Source organism: Pelmatolapia mariae, linkage group LG10_11 (genome assembly GCF_036321145.2).
Source record: "Pelmatolapia mariae isolate MD_Pm_ZW linkage group LG10_11, Pm_UMD_F_2, whole genome shotgun sequence".
In the NCBI taxonomy this organism is placed as follows: domain Eukaryota; kingdom Metazoa; phylum Chordata; class Actinopteri; order Cichliformes; family Cichlidae; genus Pelmatolapia; species Pelmatolapia mariae.
This window is the reverse complement of record NC_086236.1, coordinates 65,185,389-65,208,456: the sequence shown is the minus strand read 5'-3', so window position 1 is coordinate 65,208,456 and position 23,068 is coordinate 65,185,389. Positions and strand designations below refer to the sequence as shown.

The window sequence follows — 23,068 nt, the reverse complement described above, 5'->3', positions numbered from 1 at the left end:
TTTAAGATGTGAGAGATTTGAGACGTTTAGCGCAAATCTTGTGTAGTTAGTGTGTAGTGTAGTTTTTGTTGTGTGTGTCAGAACAATGAGGCGACTGCTGAATGTTACAGGTGTTACAGGAGTGATACATCTCCTGTTGTCAGGCCTGCAGGTATCAGGCTGTTGTTCTCCTTTATCTCATAGTGGACAGAAATAAATTTTTGGAGTGGCACAAATAATTTGTGTGGCATCAGACTTGATGCAGAACAGCTGATTGTTCTGTAAATAGTTTGAAATGTTTTTTTAAAAACACCTTGGCTGCATTTAAAAAATAGCTGCAAAAAACGTTGTTGTTTGCAAAACTCAGTTACTTTTTTTTAAAGAAGTAACTATATAATTAATTGCCCAGCATTGGTCATTATATACTGTATTTTGCAGACAGAGTTACAGGACTCTCTCCCAGACCACAGACTCATAATACAAGTCAGAACTTTATTTAAAAAAAAAAAAAAAGAAAGTTGTGTTTTCAAAATTGGTGTTCAAGTAAATTTTTACTTCCAATAGTGTTAATATACTACACAGGTCATGAACAAGATTTTTTTTTTTACATTTTCATTGTAAGTGGGCTAAAGCAGTTAATTAAAAGTAGTCTAACATAAATGTAAATGCTGTAATTTGTAACTTTAAGACTACCTGCCATTTACTGTAACCTTTTCATCAACAACAGCTTTTAATAGTACGTCAGGACTCTTAGCAACAGAGCTGTGTGCAAGGCACACAGCTCTGTTGCATTTGTATCATAATTTATGATCAAAACTAGAGAAAAAAACAAATGTATGTTTAGAGAAGTGTAAAGCCTGACATTTTGGCTCACAAGGATTGCTTGCACATAAGCTGACCTCATTATTTAATATTGATCATGTCTGATATCTATTTTGTTCACCATTGTGAGTCATTCTACATGACCAAAAACAAGGAAAAGCATCACAGGTCTGCTTTTGAGGTTTTATTTCCTTCTTTGGTTTCAAGCTGAATTTAACAATTTAATCTCATCTGTTAAAAGCCCACTGAAAGCAGCCAGGAAGTTTATGTAACATTATATTAAAGTCACATTTTCAAAGCAGAAAAACTGTTTTTCAAATTCATATAATTCAAAGTATTGCATTAGAGATATGCAGTAGAGTAAAGACTATGAACAAGGATGATTTCAAATGGAGATAAAACTGACTGGAAGACTGAAACCTCAGCAGTCACTCTAATAGTGACCTGCACAACATACGTACTCTAAAGCAATATATCACAACCCAAATCTATGCATGGAAATGTCTCTTGAAAGGAGACTTATGGCTACCTGAGACGTTGATGTTGTGATTCAGCGTGTTTGCACTGTGACCAAAGATTCTGCAAAGGCCTGACCTTTTTCATCAAAATGCCACTATTAAGGAACTACACTAAATCTGCTGTCATTTCTGTCCATGAACCACGAGGTCAACAGCACCGTCATCCTTACTGTAAAAGATTAAAGCAGAACTTCTGCTGCATGTGTGAGTGGAAATGAAAAAGGGAGAAATAAAAGGGAACCTCACCACAAAAAAGTAGAAGAAGGCGGTCCCTCATCATTATTTCTAAATATATCTTCTTTTTTTTACCACCACTGTTTCTTGACATTAGTTTGACAGTTTTTAAAATTTATATCTTTAAAGAGAAACAAACCTATTGTATGTAAAAGGAGAAGCACTTCAAATGAAGAGGAAGAAGGTGATTAAAAAAGGGTTCCGTAAGTCAAGTGTGACAATAATTAAGAAATGTTACATCTATGTTGTATTTTAACAGTTATTGCTATAGTGTAGCTTAATAAAGGAATGAACTGTAAAGACAGAAATAAACAAACAAAAAACTAATGACTTATGTCAAAAAGATCGACTAGTATTCTAGTTTGTGCAGCAAAATGTGTTCCGTGTTATTAAAGGCTGCTGTGGTATTTTACTCTATGTTGACACCTAGTGGTTTTATTAGGAAACTGTTGTAAACAGCAGTGCGGGAGCCTATGTGAAGGGTTTTAAATGTAGCAGGTGTGCCGTACAGGTGATGAATGGCTCACTATTTGTCACCTCTCAGGTGAACGGCTGATTCAAATGAGAGGTGAATGAACAAATCATTTGCAGACTTCTCAAAAAGTGAGTCTCCTTGTTGATAAGCAAAGCAGCATACAGGAAAAAGAAAATGGGCCAAAGAGAAGGACAATGGTGAAATTTAGAAAGGAGGCGCAAAGGAGAGACCAGAAGGAGATGGTGAAGAGGAGATCACAGGTGAGGATGACAAAGTATTTTAACACTATGGAGCAGTAAAGTGAGGTGAGGACAAAGTTAGTCACCTCAATTTAAATGACTGGGATAGTTATAAAACTTTCAATTTCAAATCTCATTCTGTTTCTGCCTACACAGTTTACACAGGATGGTCACACTCTATCAGGGTCTATATTAAAAAACACACACAAAGTCCATGTTAAATGTCTTAAACCTGAATTATTTCAAATGGGCAACAGGGGGCGACTTGTGTGGTTGCAAAAAAGAAAGTATCCAGTTATTTAAAAGTCTATTTTCAGAAAAAAATTTATTTAAATGGAGAAGACATCAGTCAGCAATCCATTTTCTTCTACTTCCACATCTATGACCAATTTAGAACCACCAATTAACCTAAAGCCCTGCATGACTTTGGACTGCAGGAGGAAGTCAGAATGTTCAGAGGGAACCAGCAGAGAACGTGCAAGCACCACAAAGAAAGGGCTCAGGCTGGTTTCAAGCCTAGGACGTTTTCGCTGGGTGACAACACTGCTACTGACAGCACCACCCTGTACGGCTTTTTGATCAAGTACAAAGACAATAAAAAGCTGTGAATATATAATGTAGAATTTCATTTTGCTGCATATTTGCAGTTCTGATTTTTGCTGTACAGGGCTGCATGAGCTGGCATATCATATGAAGAAATAAGTAGCTTGCGCAACTAGCTAAGATCATACTGTGGTTTTAACCCTTTCACGCATAGTGGTCAATATTCCAGCACACTTGCACATAAACCACTACATTGGACACTGATGTGTCACTCCATACCCTGCCACTCAGCCAAAACATATGTTGTCCACCTAAGTGCACATGTAAAAAACTCTTTGAAAACTACATGTTTAAAAAAATGAAGTTCAAAAATCTTGCTTGCATGCCTAAAGATGAATATAAATACTTAACCTGACTGAGGTTGTCATAATGCATGCATGAAAGGGGTAAAAAGACTTTAAGCTTGACTAAGAAATGTATGTTTGATTAAAGTGAACATCAAAGTTCATGTTCGTGCACTATTCGTGCAGTGGGCTATTTTGAGAACTTTGCTTTTAATAGATAAGATCAATACCACAGACACAGGCTCGCAGCTTACATGTGGTATTGCAAAGACAAAAGCTACTGCTCTGTCTGTCTGCCCAAAGTTCAGGACTATAGCTACACGTTTTGTTTTTTTAATCCACACAGAAACAGACATGTAAAAAAACAAAACAACAAAAAAACAAACTGTAACACATTAACTACATCTTGCCCACAGGTTTCCTAGCAACTTGTCAAGGTGTCACCCAGCTGTGACGGTAAGTTATGGTTGAGAAAATCTGGTATAGAAGTAAAACAATTGTCCCCTGCTGTCAAATAGATGAGGAGTTACTCACAGATGGAACCTAAAATAACATCTGACACTTAGCAGGTGCTAGTTATTATTTTGCATACAGGGTTCCTCTAAAAATAAGAAGGGGGAAACTCTGTAGAAACTCTGTTTTCATGACTTTTGAACATGCAGTACTGCATAGCTCTAACAGTTTTAATGGTTGCTTCTCTTTATTAGTAATGCCAAAAAAGAATTTAATAAATGAAAGAAAAACGAAACTGTCAGGTTGCTCTTTCACTGTGTCAGCACTGATAAAGAAAGAAGCAGAGGTACAGAGACAGATGCTGAACTGTAGCACTACCATGAGGACATCCCCATATCATTCAGGTGTTGTTCTATATACCCTAAATAAATCTGCTGGTTTAGGGCTTAACCTCAAGTGTAATTTCCAGTCAGATCTTATAATCTGAAATATATACAGCTATAGGGGAATATTCATAATCTTCATTATTAGTTTCTTAAGTGTAGGTTCAAACTGTGTTTTGTATAAGGATGATTTGCTTTAGTCAAGGTCATAAACACAGTCAAGTTACAGTGCAAAAGATTCAATCCCAATACAAATATAGTTAGGTTGTAAATTGTAGCAACTCATTTTAAAATTTATGGCAATCACTGAACTTTTGGTGGTATAATGTCGTCCTATTTTTGCCTGACATAGGATTATAGCTGCTTAACAGTCCTGGGTCTTCTTTGTCATATTTTTTTTACATATTATGATGCACAACTGTGCAACATGTTTGCAGCTGGTGAAACATCTGGACTGTAGGCAGGCCGGTTTAGCACCCAGAGTCTTTAGTAGTTTAGCATTGTCTTGGTAAAATATGCACAGCTTTACCTGAACAACACATTACATACATGGGAGCATTTATTGCTCTAAAACCTGTGTATACATTTCAGCACTGGCGGTACTTTTCTAGATGTACAAGCTGCCAATTCCACAGGCACTGATGTACCGCCATACCACTAATGGGTATGAGCACTAATAACAAGGTTGATTGTCCTCTTTAGTATGCAGAAGGTTTTATCCATTTTTTAAAAAAGAATTCTGAAACAGTTCCTATAGACATATCTCATATATATATACACATGTATAAAATATTAAGATGTAATAATGAAATCCTTGGCCAGATAACAGTAACTATTTTGACATTTTGCTTATTTTGAAAAAGTATATATTACACCATAAATAAAACGCTATTACAAAATAAGTTCTACAGTTGTATCCTATTTATATTCTGGCAAATGCCTTTGCCTTCTAGCAGGCTAACATATGTTAGCCACTAGCTTTCCACATTCTGTTTAATCATGTATGTGCTTAAAGTGATTTTGGATTAGGGCTGAGCTTATAGGATTAGAACGTTCCACTAGCTGGATGGACCCTTAAATAGATCAACCTGAAGCTGTCAGTGCTTCAGTGCTGTAGGAGAATCGCTGTTTGACAGCAAAATATTTCAACAATAGGACCATTTCTGTTCCAGACGTGCAGGTGGGTGGGTGTAGTATTGTTGACTGGAATTAACAGCAATGTATTTTTAACATTTCAGTATTTATCTTCATCATTTTTAATCTGTTAAGTCTTTATTTTTTTTTTTTTTGCCTCTGTGGGCTTCAAACTATCTATGAAAACAGACATTTCCTGTCAGTGAAAACAATTTCCTGCATGTTTGTATAGTGAACCATCAGAAAACAACAGAAGACTTATTTATTGATTATACCTTAAATTAACACTGTAGAGCAGATAGAAGAAAACATAAAACTGATGTTTTTAAATCATGAAAAAGTACTGGGCACGGCTCTTTAGTAAGTCGTTTTCTCCTTCTTTCTGTTAGCCCAAAGTTATTATTGTTTTTGATACATGGTTGTTTTTTCAAAGCTACCCTTTATCAATTTGCCAGCTGTAATAATCTCTATTTTTATACTTCAGAAAGATAATAAAGTGTTTTAGAGCTTGGGGGGAGGGGGGGTTGTTTGTGTGTTTGTTTGTTTGTTTGTTTGTTTGTTTGTTTGTTTGTTTGTTTGTTTGTTTGTTTTTTACAAAATATTCACATTAACTTTCTATCCCAAACATTTTTAAGACCTTTTTAAATAATTGTACTTTTTGTCTTTCTTTAGCAATGGCTGATGTCTTCAGAGGCTTAAACCTCCTTGAAACCCTTAAGGAATCTATTGAAAGCAATAGGTTATCAGATGTTAAAGACGCAGTGGAAGACCTCCTTATCAGCAGGATCAATTTGGGTGTGGTGGGGGACCGTGGGGAAGAAAAAGCCTCCTTCATGAACTCCCTCCGTGGTCTTGGGGCTGGCGATGAGGGAGCAGCTCCTTCTCCAGCCTCTGTTGCTCCAGAGGGTGTAGCAGGCTACCCTGACCCCAAACACCCTGACTTTCGCCTGTGGGACCTGCCACCTGTTCCAGACATATCTCCATTTGAACCAGAGGGATACATGGATAGATACAAGTTCCTCCGCTACAATGCAGTCTTTATGACATCCACACAGACAGTCCAACCCAAGAGTGTAGATGTTTTCTTGGAGGCCCTTTCCAGGCAGCGACAAACTGTGTATTTCATTCGCTTAGCTTCAGTTAAAGACTCAGAAAAGATCCTGGAAGAAAAAAAGAAAGCCAGTCTGGAAGTGCTGAAATCAAAGGGTATGGCACAGCCTAAAGTTTACCTGGTTGCACCAGCTGCCCTGGAGAAGTTTGACTTCCCTATTCTATTAGCAGATATGAGTAATGATCTTCCAGAGATCCGAGCACACGCCCTTGTCTTAGCTCTACCAACACTCACCTCAGCTCTGGTCACTCAAAAAAAGGAAGCATTTAAAGCACTAGTATGGGCAGCTGCCTCACTGTCAGGTGGGGTATCAGCAATTCCTGTTCCCCTTGTTGCATCTATGGTGGACTCAAGTATAGGAGTGCGAATCTTGACCAAAGCACGGTTATCTCTTTGCCTGGATGATGAATCCGTGGAGCGATTAGCCCGACAGCGAGGCATGGAACCTACAAAACTTAAAGAGTTACGAAACTGTGTGTTGTCAGTGGAGGTTAGCAAGGGTGAAGTGAAAAGGAGGTTGGCGGCAGCAGAGAAGGACTTGGCCACAGTTTCATCGAAGCTGCTGGAGATGGCGATGCCTAGAAATGCCCGTTCGGTCAGCCGCTCCTTTGCTGCTATGCTGCAGGCTTTAAACAGTGCTATTGATGAGATGGCAGCTGATGCTCAAAACATACTAGCGGCTGCTCATGCAAAGGGGAAATGAAGGCAAATGTTTGGGGTTTTTATGTTATGTTCAAAAGTGTATATTTTTCATTTATAATACAAAAGTACACTGTTAACACTATGTAAGCATAAATTCTGCAAATAAAAAGCTTTAAATAGATGAAGTGGGAGGAACTGACTCCGTACTGTAACAAGCTTGTTGAAAACTTCACCTTCAGATTCTCCTCTAGCTTGACTGGGCATGCAAATATTTTCAAGATTTTAAGTCAACTGTGAAAACTTCCTTTTTGCTACTTTAAGAGGGATCATGCATTCTACATACCCTAACTGGATCCTCTAAGGTAAGAATAAGCTTATATTTGTACTCTTTGGTCTGAAAACCTCTTCCTTGTTCCTTTTAGTGCCTATTTCAAGTTGGCAGTAAGTATGTAATCTCTGTCTGTACAGATTCATCACCACTGCAATGGTTATTGTCTTTTTTTTTCTTTTTATAGAAAAACTGAAGTTTTGAGTTGAATTATTTCTGATCTGGATTCCAGTTTTCCTTGGAAACATTACATTAAATGCCTAAGTGAAGCAAATGTACTCTATCAATAAACCAACAGCACTATAGTGATGTGTTAAAAACTATTTTTTCTCCAAAGAACAAAATTACAATTGCACTGCTGTAGATGTGTGAAAAAATGACCTAAGTGTAACCATTTAATTAACTATAAGGTTTCAAGAAGCAACAGCTTTCTGAAAGCTGTAGCAAACAGGAACAAGGAAAAATCCTGACAGTCACTGATTTGCACTGAAAACAAAAAGCTACCTTGTTTTAAGTTGTAAAGCTTACAGTATGACTCAGTTGCAAAAAGAATATTCTTTGTTTTTTGTTGCAGAAATCAAGCTTTAGTTCTATGTGATAATGGCAGGTCACAGCTTTGGGTGGTTGATTTTGCTGTTTCTAATACAAAGTAGGTGTTTCATGACTCCATAATAAGTGCATTGTTTCCTTTTAACATCTGATTAGGGTCACATTTATTAACGAACTTTCTCATTGCTTTTTGTCATCACTATAGGGTTTTCTTGTGAAATTCATCCTGAAAATCCCTTCAAATTACAAGACTCTAACTTGACAGCTACAGAAGGGTCCTGCATTGAAATCAAATGCCAAGTCTTAAAATCTGTCACTGATGATCAGGCATCCTGGTTTTGGATGAAGGATGCAGTTTGGATAAACGGTAGTTTTAGTGCCACTACTATTTTCAGTTCTTCTGAGTCAAAACATCCTGTCAATGCACACTTTGCAAAAAGGGTGAAATATGTCGGCTCTCCAGCTATAAGTTGGAAAAATCCTCCTTCCCCACTGTGTAGTATATTAATTCGCGACCTGAATAAAACTGACACTGGAAACTATTCTTTTAGATATGTAGGAACATCTTCAACTAATATTTGGACTACTCAACCATTTATGAACCTCACAGTCACAGGTAAGAGCAAAGATCAGAGTGCTGAAAGATATACTGTTTTCATATTTTATATTTTAGAGTACAAAACACTGAACTGAGCTGCTGTGCTGATAGAAAAAATCTGACTGGTTAAAATAATTTGATAGATACAAAAAACAATGCCTTTTTTAAACTGAAAAAATTGCAACATAGAATTCATACATAAGATTTGGTCAGAAAAAAGTTATTTCACATATTTTATTTCATTTAGATAATAAAAATGAACAATTTCTTGTATGAGAACTCCTACAACATTTTCTGCTCCTTATTTGTATTCCCCTTGGAAATATAAGTACAGCGATCCCTTAGGTTTCATTCGCTTGAACATAGTACAGATAAACAATACAGCTTTATGCATACTAGCCATATTTAGCTAACGCCCGATATTTCAATCTTCGTGAGTCTTAAATAAGCTAGTAACATCAATGTATGATCCTGCAACAGTTTTTTAAATCTTCAGGGAGCAGCCACATATTATTTGTTCCTAAAACCAACGTATTTGTAGTGCTTGTATGCTATACTTTTAGATTTGATCACATTCCTGTTGTCTCTACCTTTACATTTGCAGAAAATCCATGTCTGCTCACTTTTGAGGAACCAAAAAATGTGACTGAAAATGGCACTGTAACACTTACATGCTCCACATCAAGCTCCTGTACTTCAGGCCTAAAAATTGAAGGTCATTCGGCATCACTTTCCCAAAGCAAACCAGAGAACCCTAAAAAGACCACACTGAGTTTTAAAGTCACTTGGGAGGATGATGGGAGGATGTTTTCATGCCAAACAGAGAAAAATACAGATCCATGTTTGATTCGGAATATCAGCCTAACTGTAGGATGTAAGTTCATAACCGAAAAAATTTATTAATGTCATTTCTACTGAAATGTGGATCTAATTACTACTTTTGTAAAAGATATGAATGACGTTAAAGAGTCTGAGGACTAAGGGAGTAAAATTATTACATTACTTTATTACAAAAATTGGACTATTAAACAAAAATTTGAACATTTTGTTAGTTGCCATTATTTCTCTTATAAAAAATGAATCTGTGAAACATCTGTTACTACTGTGTCAGAGTCAGATTAGAAGAAAGAGATCAAAGAAAACAACCCAGATCTGCCACCAGAAAATGATCTCGTTCTGCTGCAAGATGAAAAATAGAAAAGTCGTGCTTTTCTGTTTTTTCTAACTCATTTCAGAAAACCTGAATTGGTACAGTGTCACACCTGCGTTGTAATAAATGTGATTAGCTATTTTCACCTTGCTGCATTTGTGAATATATGGATGTATCTGAAATCCAATACTTGTTCTATTCTGTAAATTTCATTTGTGTAAACAATCAACACACTGTGTACCTGTATGCATACTATTTGCTAATCTGTATTGATTTGCCTTTTGAACAGATGCTCCCAAAGACATGTCTGCAACTATAAGCTCTAATGTTGTAAAAGAAGGAGAGTCTGTCAGTTTCACTTGCTCTGCTAAAGGACAACCTAAACCCACTTTTAAATGGACTAAAGATGTTCGAGATCTTGACTCAAATGCCAATTGGATGATCTCATCAATTAATGCATCCCAGAGTGGATCATATACCTGTAAAGCTGAAAACAAACATGGGAGTAAAGAATCAGTGGTGACTGTCGGGGTTATTTGTGAGTGTTGTTTCACATTAATTATGTTAATCTATTCTTACAAATTTTGATCAAATGTCATCATACCTGAAGGCCTTTTAATGTTTTTGTATCACAGTGGTTTAAGCTTATGTTGGTGCAGTTTAAGATATCCGTTGCATTTGGAAAAAGCCTTTATTTTTTATGAGAATCCTGTATTTTATCATTTTTTAGTTCTGATTTATCAGCCTAGTATTTTCAGCGCTGATTATTACAAAGAATCAACTTAACCAATACTGACCTCTTCTGTTATAGATGCCCCTGATGTTGACATAGAGATTTCACAGGAGCCCAAAAGAAGTCCAAAAACGATTATACAAGGAGATAAAGTCACTTTTACATGTTCTGTTAAGAGAAGCAACCCACAACCGCACTCTTTTGCTTGGCTGAAAGACAAAACACATATTGATTCAAAACAGGAAACTGTTGTTAAAAACATACAGCCAGAAGACAGTGGTACATACAAATGTAGTGCCGAGAACACTGTGGGCTCTGGATCAAAAACTCTTCAACTTACAGTAGAATGTAAGTTTTACACCTCTGTGTTCCATATGTCTATGAACATAACAGAGAAAATAAAAAAAATAGATTATTGCTGATGCTGTATTGACTGTTTAAGTATCAAAAATATTCCAAAAACTACTTATTGTTTTACAGACAAACCAAGGAAAACCAGCATTTCTATCCATCAAACAAGTGTGAAAATTAATACATCCGCCACATTCACTTGTTTAACTGATGCATATCCAGCCCCTTCGAGCTATTCCTGGTTCCATTATAAGCAGACCGACCTCTCCCAGAAGAAGATGCTCATGGATTTCAGAACTCTTCACTTAGAAAAAGTAAAAAGAGCAGATGAAGGATGTTATATATGCAACGCGAGCAACAGCATTGACACAGGGGACACTAGTAAGCCAGTGTGCATAGAAGTAATGTGTAAGTACTCTGCTGATATATTAAAGTTTCTCTGCACTTTGTTTTAGGACTGATTCACTTTATCAACCAGCACCACCATAGAGAAAAAATGCATACATGCTTTTTCAGATTAATGTGATTATTACTGTTGTAGAATAGCGTTAGATGAAGCTGCACTTGCCTAATGATAATTACTTAGTATGTTAACTGTCAAGCAAACTAGTTTGTGTTAAATTAGATATTTTAACCTAAGTAAAAGTTCAAATTTGACTTAAACTGCAACTTTTATACAAAGAAAATAAAACCATACTGCGTCATTTAGTGAATGCTGGTTCAGAATAGAGCTGACATTCTGTTTAAGGACTGATCTTGTAATATCATTCAGCATGTTAAAAATGATGCTCATAGGTGCTTCCTCTCCACAGTTCCTCCCAATAATACCAATCTGTACATGACTGAGTTGGTCACTGAAGGCAAGCCTGTCGAAGTCAACTGCACTGCTGAAAGTTACCCACCGCCAACTTTCACCCTGTCAAGATATTCTAAATTAAATTCTCAGACTCCAGAATGGAGTTTAACTTTAGACAACTCCTCCTACAAATTTAAGGCAACTTTAACAAACGCAGGCTTTTACACCTGCAATGCCTTCAACAGCGAAGGAAACAAGTGGAGCTCAAAAAAGCAACTGGTGGTGAAATGTAAGCAATTGAGTGATGCATGTCTTTGTCATATATGTGTTACATCCAATACAATTATATTCTGATAATATTCAATCATCTAATAACTGGACAATATCTTAAACTGAAACGTGATTTTAGTACAATTTCTCAGGCAGTAAAGTTTAGCTGTTCCATACTTTCAAGCTCCTATTTTTTGTCTTTTTACAAAAGACACATCATCAGCTCAGGAAACAGTGTTCAAGGTTCAAGCAATATGAGGCATTGTTGTAATATATTAACTACTGTTGTTTTTCTTTATTAGCAGATTAGATAATTTTACTGCTGAATTTCAGCTATAATAGAATTTGAGTAAATAATTTAAATGTTAAGGTTATGCTTTCACAGAAAGACCTTGTGATTAAAAACAAACAAATAAAAACATCATCTCATTTCTTTGTTTATAATTTGTGTTAAATACACAATATTTGCGTTAAATGCAGATAGCCCCAGAGAAGTGAAAATAAAAGCTCATCCTGATCTTATTGTAAAAGAGAATGAGTCATTAACACTGGATTGCAGTGCCGACTCCTACCCCTCAGTAAGCTCCTTCACCTGGAGTAAGATGATCGATGGGACGAAGGAAACCACCATAAGCAATAGGACACCGCTCATTGTGAATTCTGCCAGTGTCTCTGACAGCGGGAAGTACCGCTGTACGGCCAAAAATGAAATTGGAACGGGGAAATCAGAGCAAGTTGAAGTTAAAGTTAAGCGTGAGTACACTTGAATATTTCAGTCATTGTTTCTCACCAACAACAGAGTATCCACACGTCCGACACTTTGCTTTGTAATTATTTACTCTTTTCATCTAAACTTCAAATATGACATGGACTCTAACAAGTGGTTGATTTTACTGGTTTGATTTTAACATCTTTTAGTTTTTCATTCTGGGATAAGTAAAATGCTTTAGAAAGGTCATTCAGGTTGTGCCGCATGTGCGCTTTGGACCAGCAATTAAGGGACATGAGAAAGGAACATTTCTAACTCTAGATGAAGCAGCTTGAATAGAGCAACTGTACATTGTCATTTTAAAACTTTCCATATTTAGCTATTCTGTCTGTTTTTGAAGTCATTATTTTGCATTTCCATTTCTTCTTTATTCCTCTGTTTAGATGGTCCAAAATTCACAAAGATTGAAAAAGTAATGGAAGAAACGATTAATGATGTGACAACAGTGACCCTGAGGTGCATCAGTCAGTGCTATCCTGAAGTCACACAATATTCATGGTACCAGAGGATAAACAAAAAAGAGAGCAAAAATGTAGGAAACGATAAGTATATTTCAGTAAGATCAGACCAGCCTGGGGAGTACTACTGCATCGCAAAAAACAAGATTGGTGAAAGATCATCTGAGCCAATCAAGCTATTTGATGGTGAGTGAATTCCAAAGGCATGGACCTGTATCTCTACTGTGCATTATTTTTATATAATAACAAATGTAAATTATATTTTTCCTTTTTTTAATACGTATATAAAACTTTGTAGTGGTGTAGAGTGGGGTCATGTTAACAAGCCATCAACATTTGTTTTAACAATATTACATTATTTAATAAGCTCAACTTATTCATGTCCAGGTATTTACAAATCAGTGCCTATTATCCATCACCTACTCCTGCATAATGTCTGTGTAATCAAAGTAAACATGTGTCAGGTTACCCTTATTTGAAAAGAACATTTAAACAGAACAAAGAAAAAAATTATACACACAATGTATGTATGCCCTTAAAAGTAACACTGCCCATTGAGCTGTCTTGGTGTAGGTTTGTGCTCTTTGGGTGCTTTTTGTTTTTCTGTGCTACCTGTTCACAAATCTCTCTATATACTGATGTTCTGTCTCTTCTAACCACAGACACAGTTATGAAGATTGTGGAGGCCTTCTCGCTTTGTCTTATTTTTCTAATTGCATGCATACTCATCTTTTTGTACAGGTAATATACAAAGTAAATAACAAATAGTTTCCATTAGAGAAACGTGTTCGGGTGATTGGCCTGTATGACTGCTCTTCTGCCCCTTTGTTTACAGACGCAGAAGGAACAATTTAATTCAACAAAGAACTACAAATGTGTGGTGCTGGAGTAGTTTTCTGGTATTAACTCATATGTTAAATCTTTTGAATTGTTAGTGAAATGAAACAAAAATGATGCATTTCCATCTGTAAACTTAATCAGGGTTCCTGGAATGGAGTCAGCAGGAGCAGTGGGAATCAGAGTGGTTTGGCAGAGCCGTTCAGGAGCAGAGATGACCTCTTGCTAGACCAGCCATGTCAACCAAATGCCCAACGACCCCAGCGTCATCCAGACAGCACGTAAGTCTGCAGCAGCTCGCACTGTCCAGCTCAGAACAAGGGACTCATTGTTGGCAGGGGAGCTGGGTGCTGATGCTCACTCTTTCGTCAAAGCACCCATTTAACATCATTCAGTTATGAATGGCACACTGAGAGTCTGCTCAGCTCTTGAATGGTCCTGATTCTGATTCTGAATGTGTATTTTTTATTTTTAACATCATTATTTTTCCACAGGACTGCATCCAACGTGAACACTGTTTACTCTACTGTGAATCTGCCCAAAAGCGAACAGGTGATCCAGTCATATCAGAGCAAGCTTAACAAAGACAAATCCATTTAGAAATGAATAAATAAATGAAACTTTAATAGCGACAATATTAAAGTATAACGTAAATTATACTGAGAATTGAGCATATTTCAAAGATTGCTCATTCCTGTTTTACTGCACAGCCTCTTTTCATTAAACAGACTTATGAAACACTGCACAACTGGAAATATTAAATGTATATATTATATGCATTTAAGTTAAACATATTTTGTTAACTCTTAAAATGTTATGAACTTCTAATTATGCCAGTGAAAAACAACCTAATGTTTTATAAAAATCATTCAGACAAAATTCTAAAAGTAAAAATATAACTTGAAGCTGAAGCATAAATACTTGAACAAAATTTCTCAGTAACTGGCAAAAGATTGCAAAGAGGTTATTTGATTCTATTTTATTTTATCTTATTTTGTATTCATTTATTTATTTTTGTCTGTGCACAGACGATGTAGGAAGGCAATGACCTTTATTAACCACTAAAAACATGTTTCAGTACTTTAGGGGCTCTGTAGAAAATAATAAAAGTCAAGAGTAGTTTGTAAAGTTTTATCTCCACTAATCCAGCCTTTGTATGCTGTCCCTTACTATTAATATATATCTGTCAGTATAGTTATTAATTATCCTTCATGTAAGGCATGAATGAATTGATTCAGTTGCTACTGTACATTCATTAACAAGTTCTCTCTGCATTTGCTCAGGCTGCCTCTGCACAAAACCCAATCAAAGGACATGGTGGAAACATGGGAAATGATTCTCTCAACTACGCTTCTGTGTTCTTTGCGAATAGAAAGAAGTGAGAAATCAATTTTGCATATAAAATGAGCCTAAATGATATGTTATTGCATGACTTCTTTTATATGTTTTTCCCAGGGATCCAGAGGAGGATGCTGAGTACTCTGTGGTGTCAAAGCCAAAGAAGTCAAAAGCGGTAAGAAACCTCAAAATGCCTTTTTTTTCATGTATCTTATTCGGTTTATTACCTTATTTCATTGTATTTGTATATCATATACTCATTGTATATGATATACAAATACAAATAAAAATCATTGTAGCTAGGAATATTAAGTTAAGGCAAAGCAAAGAATGAATATTATCTTCAACAAGGGTTATTTTTGTACATCAAATCCAGACACTGTCAGAAATTATGACACCGTTTTGTCACTTTTTGTCATCTAGACAGAACAAGAAGGGCAGGAGGACTATGAGAACATCGGCGATGAACTTCCACCCAAACCTCCATATACATATAACTTTGACTCAGACACAGATACCAGTGAAGATGAAGTAGAGGTCAACTATGCTCATGTGAACTTTAAGCCAAAGTCTGGGCACCAGCGAGCAAAGAAAGGCTCCAGCAGCAGCAGCGAAGATGAGCCTCAGTACTCTCAGGTCAAAATTTGACTAAAAATGCTTTGACACTATTCAGACATCTCTGCCAGTTTGTGCCATGGATGTTCTGAAATATATTTGCCAGGCTAACTATACTGAACAAGGCTTGTATTACTTCATTGTTTCTTTTTTCCTTCCTGGGATATAATTTTAGCTTTCCTTTATGTATAGTAATAAGTCCCCACAAGTACACAAACCTATCTTTTTATCATAGATGTAAGACTGTTGGGGATGTGTATATGGATAAGTGATAAAATGAAATGACTGCTGTTGTAAAATTGTGCTCCCATCCTCCTGCTGAGTTTTTTAATGTATATATCTGTCTTGAAATTAAAGTACTTTACTGTATGCATAGTTCCATTTCATAACCTGCTTTGACACAAGCTGTTATTTGATGGCAAACTTGACTGCAGGGCCAGTTACTCTTTTAATCACATAATAATTATGCATTACAAAGTTGTCAATAAATACACACTGCACAAAGTTTTTTTTAGAATTAGACAAAGGTTAATCATACGCATATAGTTAAAGATTCAACCTCAGCATACAGATATGTCTTTTTTTTCTGTCATGCTATTTTTACTAGTAAGACAGGAGAAGAATTTACAGACGAGGATCAAAACCAGGGCTGGAGGGAATGTCCAAACTCCTGGGCTTCTGCTGTCAATTCCTCTAAAGCTAAGTGACCACTTTTTCATTAACCCTTCATGTAAGTCCCTTAGCATCTTTCTCTCTTCCCAAATGAGCATCTGCAAGTGTTTCTTCTTACTTTGCATCTCCTCCATTGCTTGGTGCTTCTCGACGGATCTCAGAATACACACCAGTCTTAGAGGCCAGCCCTTTGATCTCACCTTCCCCGAGCTTGCCCTCTGACCTGGCCTGAAGTTTAGCAAAGTCCACATCAGCATAATGGAGAGAGTCTTCCTTGTATTCTGCTGCTTCCTCCTCAAGAACGGCTTTATTGACATAAATCACATCTGCCTTTGAAGAGGTAGTCTACAGAGAAACCACAACAGTGTGTTTCAGTAACACAGAAAAGATGTTTTTTTCTATTTCAATGATGAGGGTCACTTTAACTGCATTTTTTAAAGAACATATGTTTTGGCATAATATATTTTACTATGCAAGAAAACGTTCATTTTATCATTCAAACAGGACACACCATTAGCTCAGAGAGTCAGAATATGTTTAGGGGTCTAAAGAGCTTGGAAAGAAAGATGTCTAGAAGTTTCTTGAAGACGTTTCATCTCTCAGCCGAGAAGCTTCTTCTTCTTTCCAAGCTTTTTAGACTACGATGACCTGGATGACTGAAAACCTTCACAGACAATATGTTTTGGTGTTTAAATCACACTGACACATTGGCATGTACACAGGAAGAGCTGGATGCAAACTCATTCTACCACAAGTGGGGTTTTTTCTTCATCTAACGCATATATGTGCAGTGACATAAACTCACCTCATTGGTGACTAAACAGTCTGAAATATCCACAGGTCCCTTGTCAAGTGAAACATTACCCTTCCTTTTCCTGCAACCATCACAGAAAGGTGAAAGGTTTAATTCACATTAAATGTTTCACATTAAAACATGCTTTAGGAAAAATACTTTCTGCTGGAAAATTCCTTGCCACAAGGTTAAATACTCTAAAAGTCGTTATACCCCTTGATGTTGTTTTGATTTTGTCATAATTCATGTATCACATGTGTGTGTTTTCAACTTCAAGTTGGACATAGAAACTTTCTTTCAGCAGATAAAGTTTCATCAGAAGGCTGTCTTGTTAGTAATGATTTGTGGCAGCTGTGGTTGCTCTATAATTAGTCAGCTTACAAAAGGAACCTTGAAATCTGTCTGTTATATGCATTTTGGATTATATATGATAATCGGAACCTACTTTGAAAATATCTGGTGCCAGTGTTCTGTGTTCCTCACCTGTAAAGGCATATCAGTAGTGGTATGAAAACCAGCAACATCCCCAGTGCTCCCACTCCAGAGCCAATCAGCAAAGAAAGAGTATGGAGGACTTTAAAAAAAAAAACAGTCATATCAATCACTAAAAGATGCAAACGACACAACAGAAAAGCCAAATATAAAGTGAAGCTTACAGATTTATTTACCTAGCTGAGTTTCACTGGAGGATATATTGAAAGCCATACTATCAGACCCCAGGGAGTTGCTGCTCAGGCAGACCAGAGAGGGCATGCCTTGGCCCAAGTAGTACAGAGTGATGACGCTCCTCACGCTCGTGCTTCCCAGATTTACTTCCCGAATTGGGATATCAGCAGAGTGATTGACAAGCTCGCCAGCCAGCTGCCAAACCAGGGAGGGAAGTGGGTTCCCCTGAGTGTTACAGGTACATCGGATCTGGGACAAAATCTTCACACAGCGGGAAGAAAATAGGATCTCTGGAGCAACTGAGACAAAGAAGGTAATGGGTTAACAGAACAGGCTTATGGGCGGTTTTCTTGGGGAAACATAAAGGCTTCAAAGGAATGAAAACAAGAAGGAGAGTCTTACATGTGACATCAATGCTGACAGGCTCTGAGCATTCAGCTCCATGGACATTCAGAGCTTCACAATGATACTGATCATCTGAGAGTTTGGTCACATTGAAGGTGAGGTGTTGCTCAAAGCCCACCGCTTCCTTTTTCCTTCCTGCCACCTGGAACCAGGTGAAGTTCACCGCTGCTGGATTGGCGATGCTTGTGCAAGTCAGAGTCACAGAGCTGCCATCCAGCACAGGGCCAGAAGGATCAACAGACACTGAAGTATTTTTAGGAGGATCTGAAAGGAAAATAATGTTCCTTGTTAGTAATGCATCCAAAGACTTTTTTATTTACTTGTGTGGGAATGCATATTCAGTAAATATATAACTTGGGGTGCTCAGTTGCAATTTTTAGGACAGAAAATTATTAACTCATATACTTGTTATAATACTTTTATATACTTTTTTCATAATACTTTTTTCTTATTTCATTGTTATTCATATTATTCCTGTTGGATAGAATTAACTGTATTTTTCTTTGGGTTTTGGTTTTATATTTGTTTTTTTTTACTATTTTGGGCAGTATGTTTCCAAGCACAAAGGCACAAAGAAGAGGTGGTGATTAACGAAGGAAAACGAACAATATAACTGTTTGTTTTTTTTCCTCTGTGAATATTACCATGACTTCAATCATACATTTCTGTTCTTTTACAGCTTGATGAGGAAACAAATTAAACAAAACAGCTACACATACATTGAGACACTGGCACACATGTGGACACAGTGGAGCTCAGTCATGATGGAGTCAGAAGGATTTTGAGGTTGTCACGCAATATGACAATGTGTTACTGTCCATAGCTCAGACACTAGTGTTGCCCTGTCAACAAGTCTTGGCCCCAGATCATGTTGGGTTGAGCACAGCTGGATATACAGTAGAGCCATATTCAGGGCGTGAGCACACTGTAGACATACAGTTCTGTCGTTTGTTTTCGGTGTAAATCAATGTCTTTACTGTGTTAAATTAACTCACACTGAATGTCCAGCTGAATTGCTGCTGACGTTTCCTCTCCCAGATCATTTTTGGCTGTACAGTGGTAATCACCGCTGTGGCTGGTGTCGGCACCGTCTATGACCAAGACTGGTCCGAGCTCCTTATCCATCTCATTATCTCTGTACCAGGTGTAGTTGGTCATTGGTGGGTTAGAGCGGCTCTTACAGATCAGAGAAACAGAGCTGCCCTCCAGAACTGGACCAGTGGGATCGACGATTACTGTTGTTTCCCTCGGGGAAACTGGAAAAATAAACAAGCATGGGTTCAGTCTACGCTGTGATCCAACATTTATAATCTGTCTTTTTGTTTCAGTGTCACTTACACTGTACGTCAATCTGAGTGATAGAAGAATTCTGGCTTCCATAACTGTTACTGACTCCACAAAAAAACTGACTGTCAACTTCTGACACTGTGGCTGAAAACCTCTTCTTTGATCCCACCACTGACACCTGATCTCCATTCACTTTGTACCAGGTGTAGCTGTCCACGGTTGGATTCGCATTAGTGTTGCAGGTCATGGTCACTGAGCTGCCTTCTTTTACAGGACCAGAGTAACTAACGGATGTGTTATTTGGAGGATCTGTAAGAGAAATATGAAATTGTAAATACACAATCTATCTGCACAGACAGATTTTTTTGGGCCGCTCATAACCAATGTCAAGCCTACAATTGGAATGATAAACATTTGTTTTTTCACATCAGCAAAATTGGATTTGTGTTTCTGGAGACCTGCCAAATGTTTACAATGTAACCAAGGGTCTATCCCAGCTGTAGAGCTTGATTGCAACTTGATTGAATGGCAAAACTGAAGCTCATTGAAACAGAGTGACTTTTGAAACTATACAAAAAAAACCCTAAACCATCAGATTAGATGTTCTTTTATAGGTTTTTTATTATCCTGGAGAAGACGAAATCAGATAATATCAGACCATAAATAAAATCATGTTATGGCTTGAATGCAAACAATAAAAGAAAAGGTGATAAAATATACTCACAAAGAACACTTAGCGTCAGAGTTTTTTCATACAGAAGGTCACTTTTCCCAGCTTGTCGGTTATAGAGGGCAGTGCAAGAAACTTTTTGTTCATTGTGAAGGTGAGAAGCAGTGAAGTTCATCACAGAGGTCGCAGGATTAGCTTCCACTTCCTCCTCTGTGTCACCGAAAGCGGGCGACCATGTCAGAAGTGGAGGAAGAATGGGACAGTGAGAAACAGCAGAGCAGGTCAATGTCACTGCAGTTCCTTCTTCTACCTCCAGGTTCGATGGAGTTATGGTAGGTTTAGGCCGAGAATCTGAAAAGTAGAACAATACAAAAATGACATAATGAACTAAAATGTAGCAAAGATTTGGCTTTATGTGTAGAATAGCAAGAGGAGGGGACAAACTTTGAGTGGTGATGAGGACACTTGAAGGAAAGTTAAACTTCAAATCATTGTCACACTGCAGTCTGAAGTAATAGTTGTCATAATGCCGTGGTGGCATGTTGTTGAAGATGGTGGTGCAGTCTTTGTCACGCAGGATCCCAGTCAGGTTTCCTTGCTGGATATTTAAGCTTCCACTTGCACCAGTGAGGCTGGAATCAAACACCGGAGTTCTACTCCAGCCTTTCTTCCAGATAGCTTTACATGAATCATCCAGGAATTCCTCCCATTCTGGGGGCAAGGTGAATCTGCAGCGGATCACCACACAGGATCCACTCAGTCCTTCTACAGTCTGAGGCAAGAAGACTGCCCAGTTTTGGCATAAGCTACCTGAGTTGAAGCAGCAGAAATATGACATGAGCTAAGGTAAAGTAAACATTCTAATTAATGCCAGCGCAAAGGTTCTGCATTTGCATCTACATATGAGGAAAGACTGATAAGTCCCTGGCAACATGACTGAAATTAAAATAACATACCTTGAAGTAGACTGCATATAAAGAAAACCTTTATTGCAACCATCATATTCGTCTGATGATCCGAGTGAGGTACTGGAAACAGGACAATTTTATTACTTGCTATAAATGTTATTGTATGGCTAACATTCAAACATGAAAATGCAATTTAGTCTTTAGGACAAGCTGAGAGTCACACTATTTCCATTCTACAAACTGTTGATGTTTTGCTGAAAATAACTAAAATATTGTTTTAAGCCTGTGAGACTTTGTTTGCTTCATTGTTTCTATAATTATTCTTTATTTGCATATGGTAATTTCCCTTTTTTGAAGGTAATAATTAACTAAAAAGAGGAAGCAATATAAAAATCCTTCATGATCTTATTCTATATCCCCAACAGTATTTCATATAATATTTAGTAGATTTATAAAGGTAACAGTCTTACCTTAAAAGCCAACAGAAGTGTTCAGCATACAGTGTCTTTTCTGGAAAGAAAAAAAAGTTTGAAAAAAACTAATTTGAGGTCACAAATCCTGAGATCATTTTAAAGTATACAATAATAACATTAATATTAATAAAGTTAAAATTAAGGCTTTACAAGCATTAAAGCATCAGTGGTAGTAATCCAACAAGTGAGTCATGTCAGACTGGCAGTGTGTCTGGATGTCGCACACAGCTCTTGTCAGATGTGTCCAGGGAGTGGCGTGTGGCAGAACAACAAGGTTTTGATACTCTCTCTGTATTTCAGCTGTTTTAACCAAGTGCAGAATTGTGTACCAAAATCAGTAGTAATCAACCTAGCAGAAAGACAAACTCAAAATACACTTTGTTGAGTACAGCTGTTCAGCTGCTTATTAACACAGATATGTAATCAGCCAATCGCACGACAGCAAATAATGCATAATAATGCATTATTTGTATAATGCATTTGATCCCACTGAGAGCTTGAAATGGGAAAGAAAGGTGAATTATGAGCTGATGTTAATATTCTATGGCACAAAGAATAAAGACAGCTCTGGTACCTTGTACCAGCAACCTGTACCTAATAAAGTGGCTGGTGAGCGTACACAGTGATGTACTTGGAAATAGTTCGACACTAAACTGATTTTCATATGTATCTTGTATATGTATCTTCTCTTATAAAATGATTTATTATCCTACCTGTTACCAGAAGCAAAAGTCATCAGTGCACTCAGTGGTATTTATGGTTCCACTGAGGTTAAAAGAGAAAAATTAAAAGCTTTAAAGATAACTTAAGAAAAAAAAAGGGGACTTTATGTGGTTATGCCACTGATGTCAAAGGAAATTTCAACATGTCAAAAGAGCAGGAAATTGCCCAAGTGTCAGGCCAAGTGCATCATATGGCATTATCTGTCAGACGACTTTTTTAATCAGAAAAACTGTATTGCTAACAATAATGGTTCGTTACGAGTATGATCACATCTTAGACTTTCGATAGACACATCAAACTGAAAAGGATGCTCAGCAGGTTATAATGACTGAGGATGGAGATGGAAAGGTGCAAACAAGGAAAGCGAGTGTGTTGTAGGATTAAAGGATAAATTTAGACAATGAGAGAGAGGAGGCTAGATTGAGGACAGTTAGTGAATAAGGATGTGCAGAGGATTAATAGAGAGGAAGTGAGGGCAGTTATGAAGAAGGTGAAGAGTGGAAAGGCAGATGGGTCAAATGATACATGTGAGGAGATATACAGCTGTCTAGGAGAGAAGACAGTGGACTTTTTAACCAGACTCTTTAACAGAATCTTGGAAAGTGAGAGCATGTCTAAGGAATGGAGAAGAAGTACAGAGGTGATGTTTTTCAGGAGCAAGGGTGATATACAGAACTGCAGTAACTACAAAAGTCAGCAGAAGCAAGACGTGTGTGGGCAAGAGAGACACGTGGAAAGCTCAACATGTTACGTGCAGAGGTAATGACGGTGAATGAGTTTTAAGTATCTGGGGTCAACCATC

General features: G+C 37.2%; 3 protein-coding genes across 3 annotated transcripts; 2 read left to right on the top strand and 1 right to left on the bottom strand.

Annotated features, from left to right (window-relative positions):
- The first annotated feature begins 5,052 nt into the window (after nucleotides 1–5,052).
- On the top strand, nucleotides 5,053–7,058 carry irgq2 (immunity-related GTPase family, q2). The gene is made up of 2 exons (XM_063486324.1): nucleotides 5,053–5,170; nucleotides 5,797–7,058. The coding sequence occupies exon 2, from the start codon at nucleotides 5,799–5,801 to the stop codon at nucleotides 6,936–6,938; it is 1,140 nt and encodes a 379-aa protein (XP_063342394.1). The 5' UTR covers nucleotides 5,053–5,170; nucleotides 5,797–5,798; the 3' UTR covers nucleotides 6,939–7,058.
- An 81-nt stretch (nucleotides 7,059–7,139) lies between these two features.
- Nucleotides 7,140–15,817, top strand: si:dkey-24p1.1 (uncharacterized protein LOC556718 homolog). Its single transcript, XM_065471718.1, has 16 exons — nucleotides 7,140–7,239; nucleotides 7,780–7,854; nucleotides 7,960–8,370; nucleotides 9,792–10,040; nucleotides 10,314–10,583; nucleotides 10,716–10,994; nucleotides 11,399–11,671; nucleotides 12,133–12,405; nucleotides 12,805–13,065; nucleotides 13,542–13,620; nucleotides 13,715–13,778; nucleotides 13,861–13,997; nucleotides 14,211–14,268; nucleotides 15,000–15,094; nucleotides 15,172–15,229; nucleotides 15,478–15,817. Exons 2-16 carry the CDS (start codon nucleotides 7,806–7,808, stop codon nucleotides 15,700–15,702), a joined length of 2,781 nt encoding a protein of 926 aa, XP_065327790.1. The 5' UTR covers nucleotides 7,140–7,239; nucleotides 7,780–7,805; the 3' UTR covers nucleotides 15,703–15,817.
- Nucleotides 15,818–15,988: 171 nt separating this feature from the next.
- On the bottom strand, nucleotides 15,989–21,800 carry LOC134636363 (myelin-associated glycoprotein-like). Its single transcript, XM_063486321.1, has 12 exons — nucleotides 21,694–21,800; nucleotides 21,541–21,580; nucleotides 21,119–21,190; nucleotides 20,607–20,972; nucleotides 20,217–20,513; nucleotides 19,544–19,801; nucleotides 19,201–19,461; nucleotides 18,203–18,469; nucleotides 17,803–18,099; nucleotides 17,618–17,708; nucleotides 17,147–17,216; nucleotides 15,989–16,686 (listed from the first exon to the last, which is right to left on the bottom strand). The coding sequence occupies exons 3-12, from the start codon at nucleotides 21,162–21,164 to the stop codon at nucleotides 16,456–16,458; spliced, it is 2,184 nt and encodes a 727-aa protein (XP_063342391.1). The 5' UTR covers nucleotides 21,165–21,190; nucleotides 21,541–21,580; nucleotides 21,694–21,800; the 3' UTR covers nucleotides 15,989–16,455.
- Nucleotides 21,801–23,068: the final 1,268 nt, after the last annotated feature.